Here is a 13,296-nt window from a genome sequence, read left to right as displayed (position 1 = left end):
CAACTTGTTTCCACCCTGTCTGTGTTAAACCCAAGTTGCTGTTACTGTGCGCCAGCCGGTTAAAACCATAATGTTTATCGGAATAGTCTCAGCTAAAACGATACTAAGAGAATGTATTTTCTGGTTTGTGTTTGCTTTGCCTTGAGACCATTTGACCGTGGGCACTGAGCAGCAGCTGAGTGTCTAATCCAAACTGACAATTGTTAATGCTGGAAAACAAATGCCAAATGTAATATTGTAGGGTTGTTTTTTTGTTTTTTTTTTTAATGCTTTAATGAAAACTATCCAGCCCCTGACTCTTTATGCCTTCCCTGTGGATCAGTCTCAGTCTAAATGTGAAAGATAAGTTGCCTGAGAGCAGACAAAGCCTAGCAGAACCTGTATCGCTGTGTAGTCTCCTTTGCTGGGTTTAATGTAAGCAAACAGAGTGTTTCTCATACCTGCTTATGGCAGTGAGAAGAACCTATTGGCCTATATAATTGCTGGGTGAGTATAAATGTTTGGAGCTTTCTGCAAAATAATTGGATTTTCTCTATACTTATCTGTATATGTAAAAGCTAAAACAAGATCTTTGCAATATTCATGTCATTCCTGAAACTTGTAAGCTTGAAGAGTCAGTCGTGCAGCATTGCTGTAACTGATAACCTTAAACATCATTTCTGTTTGTTTTTTTTTTTAATTCTTGCTGCACATTTTTATACTTTATATATTTGTATCAAAGCATGGATATAAAACTGAAGTTAATTGATCCTTTATCTGAGAGGATGGGAACGTTAGCCTAGTTTGCTCTGTGGTTGGTTTTGATAAGATGAAGTAATTTGATAAGATGTTTGAGTTGCTAATGTTTACATTTTGCTTGTAGATTCTGCAACCAGTATCAGAAAACTGAAACTGGTGATCTGTGTGGTGTGTACTGTCTAGAAACATATATATTTTTTTTAGTATGTTTCTTCACTCTTCATAATGGGATGGTGACTTTCAGCTTAAAATATAAGACAATATTCAAAGGACAAGGCTTACATTTATTAAACAGAAGTTTTTTTTTTTATTATATGCTTAGCTATTTTTCAGATTATTTTTTTGCAAACTCTAGTTTAAGCCTCACTGAAACAATTCACTGCATTTGCTTCTGCAGTTCTTTAAGACTCTTAGCAAGTTGCTATTATTTTTATGCAGTGTAGAGAGAGCTACGTTTGTTGAACTTCAGCTTCTAATTGCAGGGGTTTGTTTTTCTCAGATATAGATGACTTAAAATGTGCCCCATTTGGAAGCTATAACAGTGGGTCTGCAGTCAGCAGCCTGGCAAGCTATGACTGGTCCGACAAAGACGACATTCATCAGGGCAAGAAGCTCTCTTCCTTTGTCCAGCCTTCAGGAAGCGGATCCTCTGCAGCCACTTCAGTCCTTCAGAAGAAGGAGACTTTGTTTGGCAGTTCAGAAAACATTACCATGACAACAGTTTCCAAAGTGACAACCTTTTCTAGTGAGGATGCCTTACAGGACGTTCCCTTTGCAGCCTTTGCAAACTTTAAAGACTCTGGCCCGATATCCAGCGGTCCAAGCGATGATGACATTGGAGACTTCGGTGATTTTGCGAGACCTTCATCAGAAGCGCAGGATGCAGCAGCAGCAAGTGACACAAATCCAGAGGCAGACTTCCTTGCTAGTGGTGTCTCTTCCGAAATCCGAAAAGAGTCCACAGATGATTTTGGAGAATTCCAAAGTGAAAAGCCAAAAATCAGCAAATTTGACTTCTTGGTAGCAACTTCCCAAGGCAAGGTGAAATCTAGTGAAGAAATGATCAAGAGTGAACTGGCTACCTTTGACCTGTCTGTTCAAGGTAGGCATGTTTGGGGTGGAAGAAGCTCATAATGCAAATGTCTATCAAATGCTTATTTGTCTAATTGAATTATAGATTGGCCAGTGGGGATTGTTCCAAAGACTGCTGGAATCAAGCTGAATCTTCTCACTGTTTTTATAGCATTTGGAACAGGCCTCTTTCTAGATATAAAAACTTATTGTACCAAAAAATTGTAAGAACTGAAAAACTGGGAAAATTTGCTTCATTCACTGAGTAAACAGAAGGCTTTGTTCTAGAGTGGGAGTACATTGCTTGCTGCCACTCTATTCATTTTAAATAGTTGCTGTCTTTATGTGTAGAAGAATAATTAGTTTATATCCTAACATTTTTAGGGTCTCATAAAAGGAGCTTAAGCCTAGGTGACAGAGAAATAAGCCGCTCTTCACCTTTACCAGTTTTGGAACAACCATTCAGAGATCGTTCAAATACTCTAAGTGAGAAGCCTGCTCTGCCTGTCATCAGAGACAAATACAAAGACTTAACTGGGGAAGTCGAGGTAAGGAATTACCTGGAATGCAAGTAAATCAATAATGACGTCCATCAGTGTGGTATTAAAGGTGTTCTGAATCCCAGCTGTTGGGGGCTTTAGCTATTTTTAATTTAGGGCATGATTTTAAAACAGAACCTGGGTAAGATTAGGTGTTTTGATTGGAAACTACTCATTAAGGAGGCTTCTTCCTTCTTGTCTTTAAAGCCTTGTGATATATGGAAAAAATCCTTTTGTCTGAAACTGTCAGAATAACTTGAACTTGTTGTCTAAGCTTGTGACTGGAAATTCGTTACAACTAAAATCTAATCCCAGTTTTGGCTCTGAGACCATTGGCTTTGGGAAAGGGCTTAACTTTTTTGGCCATGTAATAGTTATTTCTCTCACTCGTGTTGAGAATAGATAGTAAAACAACTCAGATTAAATTCTGCTAATCCCCATTTCGGTAACAGTAGAACTGCAACAAACGTGTCTGGAGTAGGAATGTGCAATTCAAATTTTTTACCTACTCATATTTATTTTTTCTTTTGAAACTAGTTTTAACTCCCAGAAACCAAATTTTAAAGTTCAGAGAGAATATTTAAGGAATGAAAACAATTAGAAATAGGTATTAAAAATACTTTTGTACTTAACCTGTAAATAGTCGCTTTATATACCCGTCTTCTGTACATCTGTTGTGATAGGATAAAGTGTGCAGGAACAGGATTCAGACTGTCTTCTTCTTTCAAACAGGAAAGTGAGAGGTACGCGTATGAATGGCAAAGATGCTTGGAAAGTGCCCTGCAAGTAAGTGCGTCACCTGTTCTGAAATCACTTCCTCCTTCCTGTATGTACAGCTTTATTCAATGTTTCAGACCATATAAGCATAGAAAGGGTGTGAATCAGTCTAAGCAGATTACAATTTTTAAACCCAAAGCTGTCACATAGCAGAAGTGACACCTCCTCAGCTAATCTCCCTGTCACTTGTTATTAGTTTGGCTTTTACCTAAATTTTCAAGTGACTAGTTAATTTAGTGTTCCTGTGTTGCGAGTGACCTAGTGAGGCATGCTGTTACGGACACTGATATCGGCACCTGGCTGTTCAGCGCTTTTTGAGAAACAAGGCTGTTCAGTACAGCAGGGGGAGAGACCACTTATTTTTTTGTTAATGTGTGAGATGTTTCACAGCCAGAGTAGTTTTCCTTAAGATTTCATTTTTACATTTGAGTGTGAGCAAAAATTGTAAATGCTTTTATTAAAATAGATACCAAAGCATGCATACACTAAAAGTATTATTTTAGTAATGAAAATATTTGAGGGAATGCATTGAAATTTTGAAGGTTCATACTTTTACCTGATCAACTTAGATTTACAGCATGAATGTATAAAATCAAGTGGTGTAGTGTGGCTTTTTTTTTTTTTTTTTTTAATACAAAAGGCAAATTAAAACAGTTTGTGTTGGTGACAGCCTTGTTTGTAATAAGTACTTTAAGGTAGATAACACTACCATTTTATGAAATTCATTTCTACCAGGTAATAAAGAAAGCAAATGATACCTTAAATGGAATAAGTAGTTCATCTGTTTGCACTGAAGTTATCCAGTCTGCTCAAGGCATGGAATATTTATTAGGTATGTGTTAATTTATCATGTCTGTTAAAAGATCTCCTCTGAAAAATACTAATATATGATCACTCTTCCCAACATATTATTTTTTAGCTTAATCTATGCCTGCACTGAAATAATGAGCAACTCTTCTGCTAAATGAATGTAACAGTTTCTTTTGAAATAACCATCCGTCACCACCTTACACGTGCCCTGCCTGTTACCTGCTATTTCTGAGTTACAGTTTCAGGAACGTGTGCTTGCAGCTTAACTTATCTGCAGTTCTCCACTGTGTTTAATATCAACAGGGGTTGTTGAAGTCTATAGAGTAACAAAGAGAGTTGAACTGGGTATCAAAGCAACTGCTGTGTGTAGTGAGAAACTCCAACAGCTTCTGAAGGATATTGATAAAGTGTGGAACAACCTAATAAGCTTCATGTCACTTGCTGCTTTAACGGTAAGACCAAAAATAAGCTACGGCTTTTCTAGAAGAAACCTCATAATTGCATGTAAAGTGACTTCACACAGTGTACTAACTTTCCAGTTTTTTTATTTCCTTTTGCAAAATAGAGATACACTTGTCTGTAGGATCAGGTTTAAAGCTTTCTGTAACTGTTATTTATGTGTAAGCATGATGTTGTCTTAGTGTCTTAATGATTAGGCGATATCCTATGTTTCTGTGGACCTCTCCAATGAAGGAAATTTAATAAAACTTAAGTAAGCCATTGTATGAAGCTAGAATAGTGTGGAAATAAGTTATTTTTATAATATTCCTGCAATTAGTTCTAATGCTCACAATACAGGAGCACACAATGTAGCAGCGCAGGAATAACTAAGGTATTTTCCTTTCTCTCTGGATTTTGAAATGCCTAAGTTTGTTTTGGTTCCTGCTATGGACAAAATAGTTTTTCCATCTCTGGACAGAACTGTCAGAAAGAGCTCAATGGATCCGAGACAAAAGGAGTCTGGTAGGAGCTCTTGAGAGCTTCCTATGTAACTGAGCAAGCGTTAGGGGAGAGACAGCGAGGGGCTCTCTGAGGAGTGATTAAGAGAAGGAGCCCCAGATGGGAAGCTGGGAGCTGGCTGGAACTGGGAGGAACTGGGGCATGTTGGGGGCCAGGTGCAGAATGTACAAAGATAGAAAGCAAGAAATCAGCTTGCCATTAAATATCATGCACTTTGTGTGTATGTTGCAGAAAATACTATGTGCAAAATGACCTCCTTTAACCACCGTAAAACTCAGGGAATCACCTGTCTGTAGGTGCTTCAAATGGTCTAGCATAATGCATCCTTTTGACTCAGTGTATACGTAAGGAGTCTTTATTTCTTAAGTTAATACCAATACATCACATCAAGCATCAATAAATGGGTCGTTACTGTGATCTTTTCACTGAGCATCTTAATTTGTGGCTCCCTTCTTGCAATGCAATTATGGCCAACTAAAAATCTTTGCTCCTCAGTAAACAGTTGTTTATAAATGAGACCCTGAACGCTTGGTTTCTGCTCGAAATAGCCATCTTGACCTAGGTCATTCCTTACACAATAGGTATTATAAACTATCAGTCCCTTTTTATGCATCTTCTACGTCTTTTTAAACCTCTCCAGTACAAATAGTGGTGGCAAGCAGGTATTTTTGGTGACAGTGTGTTACACAGATCGTGTCAGGATGTGAAGCTTACACTTCCAATATTTTACTACTTGGCAGGTGAAGTTGATAGACTAGGATTCATCTATTGGAAATCTGGCAGTGTTGATAATAATCTAAAAAGCTGTCAGGATATTCTGTCCTGATTTAAGCAAGTGGATTAAAATTTAGTTCTTAAAGTGCTTTTCCTTGGAAGATTACAGGGATTACCTTAACGTCTAAGCTTGCTCACATGTCATCTGAGCTGCAGTGGCTCCCGGCTTGTAGCAGTCCAGCTAAATTTTGAGCACACCAGGAGCTGCAAACACTGACTTCTTGTACGTGCATGGTACCTCTTAAGTCATTTAAGAGGCAGGGACTCCCAATTCCTTTTCTGTTGTATTTCTCCACGTGGAGCACTGAGATGTATGGAATCATACCTTCATCTCAAATTGCAGTCACAGATCCTAAATGGTGCAGAAGTGCCAATTAAGTACATAGAAGCATCCTAGCTCACAGGCATGTGCCTGGAAAGGTTAATTTTGTCTTTTAAAGGATTTTTTTTAATAAGGTAATTTTATGCATAGCCTTGTGGTTTTCATTGCAAATTACAATATGTCTCTTTTGTTTGCCTCACTCATGCATTTGGTAAACAAATATTAGAGCAACTTTATTAATTTGATTGATCTACTGTAAGCTTTTTTCAGGATTCCAGTTACTGTTCAGTCATTCAGCTGGGGGAGCATGATTAGCATACCTAGATTATGGCTTAAAGTACACATATGTTCTGTGATCACACAATTTTTTTAAAGCCTCTTACATTTCTAGGGCTTGTTTTTGATTATACTGCTACGTTCAAGCAAAGCTTCAACAATTTTATACCACACAGATTTCAATTACCATTTATCTTGTGACCAAAATGTAGGATTGTGTAACAGAAAAATTAATATATCCACTGAGCTCTCCTGTTTGTTTATCTCCAGGCTTATTCTCCCAACCTTTGTCTCTCTTTAACCTGAGCATGTATATGACATAAAACAGTTGGTAACCTTCGTTCTTGTATGGTTTGGCTAGCCTTAATATTCCATTTTATACTGCTGTATAATTCTAGATTCAGAAAAACCTTCAGAAAGAATAACAACTGCTCTTTTGTGATGAGGAAATAATATGGAATTCAGGACAATAAACACTGATACAGATACCACTTCAAATGCTATTGAAAGCTATGCTGGCCAATGTCTTGTTTTCTTGCAGCTGCACAAATAGTTGTTGCATACCACTGTTTATCTTCATCCAGTTCTTAATATGCTGCAGTTGAAGTGTAACAGCAGCTGCCTGTGCTCTTTCTTCAAAAGTTTCTTCCTCTTTTGATGTGGGAACATAGAACTTAAAAATTCTTTCCTCTGTTGTATAGTCTTTTTTCAAGAGCCTGAGAGTTATAATTTAATGTTGATGGAGATTGCATAGCAAGCTTGCAAATATATACTAATGGCTTTGATTAAATCATGCATCAATTTGAGAAAATGTAACCTCTGTAATCTCTGCCATGTTGCTTGTTTGATACCTCTCTGTAGCAACAAGATAGATAATTTTTATCATGATGTCCAAATTGTTTCGGTCACTGAAAATGCCCAAATTTTACTGTCGTTTTTTTTTTTTTTTTTTTTTTAGCCAGATGAAAACTCACTGGATTTCTCGTCTTGTATGCTGCGTCCAGGCATTAAAAATGCCCAAGATCTTGCCTGTGGGGTATGCCTCCTGAATGTGGATTCAAGAAGTAAAGTAAGTATCATGACCTCTGTTGTCAAACTCATTTTTAATTTAGATTTGACTGTGTTTAGGCTTTGGGTATATTTACAAATCTTCAGGGCTATAATTAGTAACTGGAAGTAGCAAAGGCAAAATCTGACCTATAGATGGGACTCAGATAATCCATGGCCTATATTCATTGGCCCTGGGGTATGACAGGTGCCAGTTGTGGATAAAGGGTCGAGGAGTTAAATTGTTCAGAATGCAGAAGAAACTGGGGTATTGAGACTTTAAAAAATAAATAAATAAATAAAACTTTTAATGACTTTTTTTTATGAGATGCATCTCTGAAGATCGTGCCATAAGGGAACTATTACAGTTAGCAGAGCTGGGAGGGAATCCCAAGATACGTGCAGAGTAATGTCAACCAGTTAATATATTATCGACAGTTTTGTTGACTTTTTGGTTTCAACGTTATTTCAGAAAGAAGAGAAACCTGTGGAAGAGCTTCCTAGAAAAGTATGAACCTGTAAAAAAAATATTCTTTATAGAATCATTCTCTTAGTTGAGTGTGGAAGGCTGAACTGCTGACTAGCCTTCAGCTGTCATTCTCAATTGTACCAATCATGACTCCTTTTCCTCTAGTCATTTTTTGTGACTGTAATACTTGATCTGATCAACTAACATACTCTAGAGCCTCCCCTCTGTCTTGTCTGCATGCTTGTATCTTGTGAATAGCTTTCTGTTTTTGTGCTACTTCTGTTGTGTGGTAGAAAATTCACCGCAGTGAGTTTCTGAATTTGTAGCTGCCTGTGTGTCTGTTGCAGAAGGTGGGAAACCTTAGTTTGTTTGCTGCAAATATTGACTTTGGGCTATTTCCAGTAGGCAATGGCATTTTTTTTTAATCTATGGAGGAAATCTGGGGTTGTGAGGAAGAGAGTTAGAATATCTTTTTAATAGGTAGCCATGAAGCATTAGAAACATTCTTGAAGTAGGAACAGCTGCTAACCATTCTCTTTTTGAATAGGAAAAACAAAAAATCAACCTCATCTCAGAGGGTCTAAATTAAAAAAAAATTTTTTTTTTGTTCGCCATGACTTCTAAGCAGTATCTCCTCCTAGCAACGTATATCAGACTGTTTTAGGTTTGTTCATGGCTTTACACACCCTGTTCAGAAGTTCCTTTTGTAAAGTACGTTCACTTAATAGAAGAAAGTGGACCAAATTCAACCTGAAACATAGAAGGATAACACTGATACCAAGTGTTGCACTTGTCTAAATCACAGCAAATTTGACCCAGTGAAATAAATGCAGTAGCTAGCTACTGGCTGGCAGAAGGAAGCTCTTCCTTTGTGTAGGTGTGTAGGAGAATTAGTAGAAGGTGCATGAAACAAGGTGAGTTAACTGCCAGGTTTCAGATCAAATGGAACACTAATCAGATCACTCTTTTTAATGCAGTCTATAACAGAAAAAGTAGACATCAGGTATGATGGTGGGAAGTTTTGTCCATCTGCAAACATTTTGCAGTAAAATATTGTTCGTTGGCTGCTCTCTTTCTGCAAGCAGAGATGATCTATTCAGGGTGAGAGGGTCCCGGTTCTTCCATGCTATGCCATTCTGGGGTGAATACGTGTGCAATATCCATTTTCCACTCTAGTTTCTAGATCATGGAGTAGATGAGACTGTCACACTTGTTTCAATTCTTGTTATTCTAGGCCTTTAATTCGGAAACGGATAACTTTAAACTGGCTTATGGAGGGCACCAGTACCATGCAAGCTGTGCAAATTTCTGGATCAACTGTGTGGAGCCAAAACCTCCAGGTCTCATTTTGCCGGACTTGCTCTGAAAGGAGTTCTGCTGAAGATGGATTATCAGGCTCTAATAATGTAGGACACTTGGGGCAACAATGTGATAGAATAAGTGGAAAGGCTTTTTTGAACTGTGATTAGTATTTGAAATGTTTGGCTTTGATCTTTGTACAATAATGGGTTAAAGCTGTGGTCAAATATACAAGCTCCCCATGAAGAATTTCACTTGAATTTTGAGGTCTTCAGAAATAACCAGGAAAAAAATGTAGCGTGGCACAAGATGCAGCATTTCAGTCTTTCTCAAGCTGAAAGTAGGTTAGTGTTTGTATCAAACCAGTCTGCTAATCAAAGTGCATAAACCTCTGAGATGAGATAATACCTAGTTTCCAAGAAAAACTGAAATGCTAGACAGATTTGCATGGAAGTGACCATTTAAATACTTGAAATATGTATTTGCAAACAAGTCTTCTCTTTAATATTTTTGGTATATGGACCATGATGGTTTTTCTTTAAATATTTGCTGCTATACTATTACAATGCACAAGCCACAGTAACTTTCAAGGCAAAATGAATTGTTGATTAAGGAATTGAACTGCAGAGAGTCATTGTATATTTATATTTCTACTGTTCTGTATTGTAAACTACACTGTATTCCTACACATAACTGGTTAATATGGGGGAATAAGAGCTTGGAAAAATTGTTGAACTTTTTGCTATCGTATCTTGATTCTTTAGTATAGGCAGCTGGATTTTGGAACTTGCAATCTCTGCTATTCTGTTGTAAATACTAGACAAATTCCCCTCTTGGAGTTGTCCTAAACTACGGATGTGATTTGTTATGCCTTTCACGTTACCCTTAGGTAGTTGTGTGGCTGCATTACTGTTGAAAATTGGACTCTGTTGATACTGTTTGCTGCTGTATGTATTATCCTTTTTCTATGTCAATATGCTGTTCTTGATGGGATTCCTGTGGTAACTGGTGCAATCTAGTGCTATCTGTAATAATAGTTTTTTTTGACTCTTAAAACTGCCAGTACAAGATGTCCCTTAGCTCCTACTACAGGTAGGTGTGATCTAATGCTGGAAGTTGGTTTACTCAAGGAGGCAATTTTCTGAAGCAGGCTATTGCAAACCTGCCATTTCGTTGCTTGGGTTAGGTACACCTTTCTGGACAGTAAAAGGTGAGTTTATCAGGCTATCTTAAAATGTTATCCATAAATCTAAAGTACCTGTGTTGTTTTTTTTATTCAGATACAACATCAAGATGACAGTGCAGTCAGATGTAGTGCTAGCTACAGAATTTTAAATCCCATGGGAGCTTCATGTCATTATTTTAAGAGCCTTACCACTGCACAGTCTTATTCAGCTTAGAGTGGACAAAACGTGATGTATTTGCATCTAGTGCAACTTATTTCTTAACTCATTGAATTACTTAAGTTTCTCGCATCTCTAGAAAAGCTTCCTTCTCTCCAAAGATATCGGCAGCTTTTCCAAGTGAATCTTGCCTCCGTTATGAGTAACTGACATTGACCAGTGATTATTTGCTGAAAATGAAATTACAAAGAAAAATGATGCTTCATTTATATAATAAAAAGCTTAGTTATATTAAACTATTAATTATGTCAAATGAAAGAATTTTTGGCTAATAAGAGTGCTAGGTGTCTGGCCCTTATTTACACAGATTAAAATCTTCACGCTGCCTGAAATTAGCTCATTAATAAAATGAGCAACTTGTGCCTTCAGTCGCCAGCTCAAGCTAATCATGTGGCAGGTTTTCAGTAGTGTGACGGTGAGTGCCTGCCTTCTGTTGCCCAGTAATTATCAAAAAAGGGCAGTCGCTCTTTGAATGCTATTTTATTTATTAGCTACGGAACGGTTACAGTAGTCTGCCCCATAGCTTTTGACTGCACGTGTTGTTTTTCCTCGCATTTGGGAACTGCTGTATACATCACTACTGAAAGTATTCCCATTGATACTTGAGGTCTGCTTAGCGTAGTAAGTTAGCACTCACTTTTGCATTCTGGATTATAAAAAGTATATAAGCTTTGTCTAGCTTCAAGCAAATGCCTAGTCTTGCTGCTAGCAAGGAGGCTTCTCAAGCGGTTTTGAGTATATAGCTGATGTAAAGGCTATTGTTTATTAAAATACTGTATTGGGAAAAGGGAGTTTATTGTTAGCATGGGTTTCCACCACAGTTCTTGAACACTTAACTGGATAGGATTTTTTTTAAATTAAAAGAGAATGCCACAAATAAAACTGGCTGCAACATGATACTTAAAGCAACCAATATTTCAAATACAGTACCAGCTATATTGTCATAAAAATCTTTTTCAGTGATGTTTTTCTTGTAACGTATTTGTTAAGCAAGTTCCTTCTCTAAGATGTATCTAGCATGTTTTTTGGCACATAAAAATAAGGAATAGACATTTACAATTACAATTGCAGTAGAGCTTACTGAAGTATGACACTACTAGTTGCTCGCTCCCTACTGAAGGGAAAGCAGCAGGCAATAGTAATGCATTTGTGGCAAGCAGAAAGCGTTTTTCTAAACACCTTTACGTCATGGAATACACTGAATGTTTTACATGTAGATACCATTGATAAGGGCATTGCACAAGGAGGATCACTTCACTTGCACACCCATGTCGTTAAAATGACTCACTGTTGCATTCAGCATCTCAGCTATTGCATTGCTAGCCAAAGGCCCGGTGTCCTTGGAATCTGTATCCAAGGTTACGGTATTTTCTACAGTGCATTGTATCAGACCACATTCCCTTGCTTCGTTTGCATGCAGGTTAATCCGCGTACTGCCTTCTGTTTCGGTTGTGTTGAATTTTATAAATGTAACTCTATTTTTGGATGTATTCCTTCAGTAGGAAAATGTGAGGAACCTGATTTATTTTTATTTTTTATTTTTTCCTTTTAATATGTGTGTTATCTGGATCTGCCTTGGGGTTACCTATGGAAAGTGACTTTTCTATATATTTGTGTATATTTGGTGTTTAAGAGATTATTTGCTTGGTTAATTTATTTTATATATCACTTTGCTTAGTTGTATTCCTAATGCTTCTATGCTATCGTAGTGTGTTTCAACTGAAGTTATCATTTCCGTGGCAGTAGGAGTGCTAGTGAGCAAACTGTTCCAACCTGTTTTCCTATCCGTTCATCGTCGTGTTTTGCTTTCAGTATCCTCACAAGCTTGTTGACCCATATTTGAAGACTATTTGTTGCATGTGAGTTGTTACCTTCTGCACTTGAACATTCCACTGAATTTTCAACTCTGGCAGCAGCTTCTCTTCACCTGGGTTTGTTTTGAGCAGCTCCTCCTTGAAAACTGGGTAATAAATATGAAGTTATAGTGAAGGTCAACCTAAGGTTGAGAAGGAGAAGCTCTTGAAAACCCAAGGAATACACTGTTTTCTAATTACATGTCAATTTAATTAAACTTGAAACAAAACCTGCCTTTTCAGTAAGAGCTGCTATTGTACAAATTGCTTTTTCTTAAAGATGTTTTTGCTCTCTGGGCCTGTATTTAATTCCAGTTCTCAATATTAAAATATAAATGTCATAATTTTAAGAAGCGTTCAGAAAATTTCCCTTCACATTGTGATTCTTTTTTCTCCTCTGGGTGAGTGTTATTTGTCTTACAGAAGTGGTTTTGTGATTAGTAGTTGGAGCTGTTTCAGTTTGTGTTGTGTTAGAGTCGCTCCTGATATTTTAAATCCAGTGAGAATAACTATTATTAATTGACTTTTTAGTACATTGTTTACTCCCTTAATTCTTGCCATGATTTATAAATCCTTTGTTGAGATCCATGAAACCTTGCTTTTAATAAAGAACTCGTTTCATTTCTGACAAAACCGTGAAGTGGCTTTTTCCAGGCTGCAGCTGCAAAAAAGCGTCCGTTTCTGCTGCTCGGTGGTGTTGGTGCCTGCAGCCTGTCGCCTCCCGAGCACGCGCCCGCTCCGGGCACCGGCCCGCTGGGGCTCCTCTGCGTGGACGGGGCGAAACCTCCCCGTGTCTCGGGAGAACTTTTGAAAGATTGACCAAAAAGGCCGTAGCCATAATGAAGCCATATTTGTGAAATACTCTGGGTGGCTAGTAGTTAAAAGATGTCTCACCTAATAACATATATAAAATATTCTGCAAACAATTAAGATATCTTCCATTCAGAAAAGCCTATTT

The 13,296-nt window shown here is 37.5% G+C and overlaps 1 protein-coding gene across 4 annotated transcripts in view; it reads left to right on the top strand.

Annotated features, from left to right (window-relative positions):
• The window catches only part of SYNRG (synergin gamma), a 46,746-nt gene extending 33,775 nt beyond the window's left edge, over nucleotides 1-12,971 (top strand). For 2 of the 4 annotated variants that reach the window (XM_067309731.1, XM_067309732.1), the window contains 8 exons: nucleotides 1,238-1,840; nucleotides 2,194-2,357; nucleotides 3,081-3,134; nucleotides 3,861-3,957; nucleotides 4,239-4,387; nucleotides 7,226-7,336; nucleotides 7,787-7,822; nucleotides 9,018-12,971. In XM_067309731.1, coding sequence (XP_067165832.1) covers nucleotides 1,238-1,840; nucleotides 2,194-2,357; nucleotides 3,081-3,134; nucleotides 3,861-3,957; nucleotides 4,239-4,387; nucleotides 7,226-7,336; nucleotides 7,787-7,822; nucleotides 9,018-9,149 — 1,346 coding nt within the window. In that variant the 3' untranslated portion in view covers nucleotides 9,150-12,971. Of the gene's footprint in view, nucleotides 1-1,237; nucleotides 1,841-2,193; nucleotides 2,358-3,080; nucleotides 3,135-3,860; nucleotides 3,958-4,238; nucleotides 4,388-7,225; nucleotides 7,337-7,786; nucleotides 7,823-9,017 lie in introns of those variants that run through there. The other 2 variants (XM_067309733.1, XM_067309734.1) reach the window with 2 other exon arrangements.
• The last annotated feature ends 325 nt before the right edge of the window (nucleotides 12,972-13,296 follow it).

The sequence above is a fragment of the Apteryx mantelli genome, chromosome 22 (genome assembly GCF_036417845.1).
Source record: "Apteryx mantelli isolate bAptMan1 chromosome 22, bAptMan1.hap1, whole genome shotgun sequence".
In the NCBI taxonomy this organism is placed as follows: Eukaryota; Metazoa; Chordata; class Aves; order Apterygiformes; family Apterygidae; genus Apteryx; species Apteryx mantelli.
The sequence above is the reverse complement of the archived record's forward strand: the minus strand, read 5'-3'. Positions and strand labels throughout refer to the sequence as shown.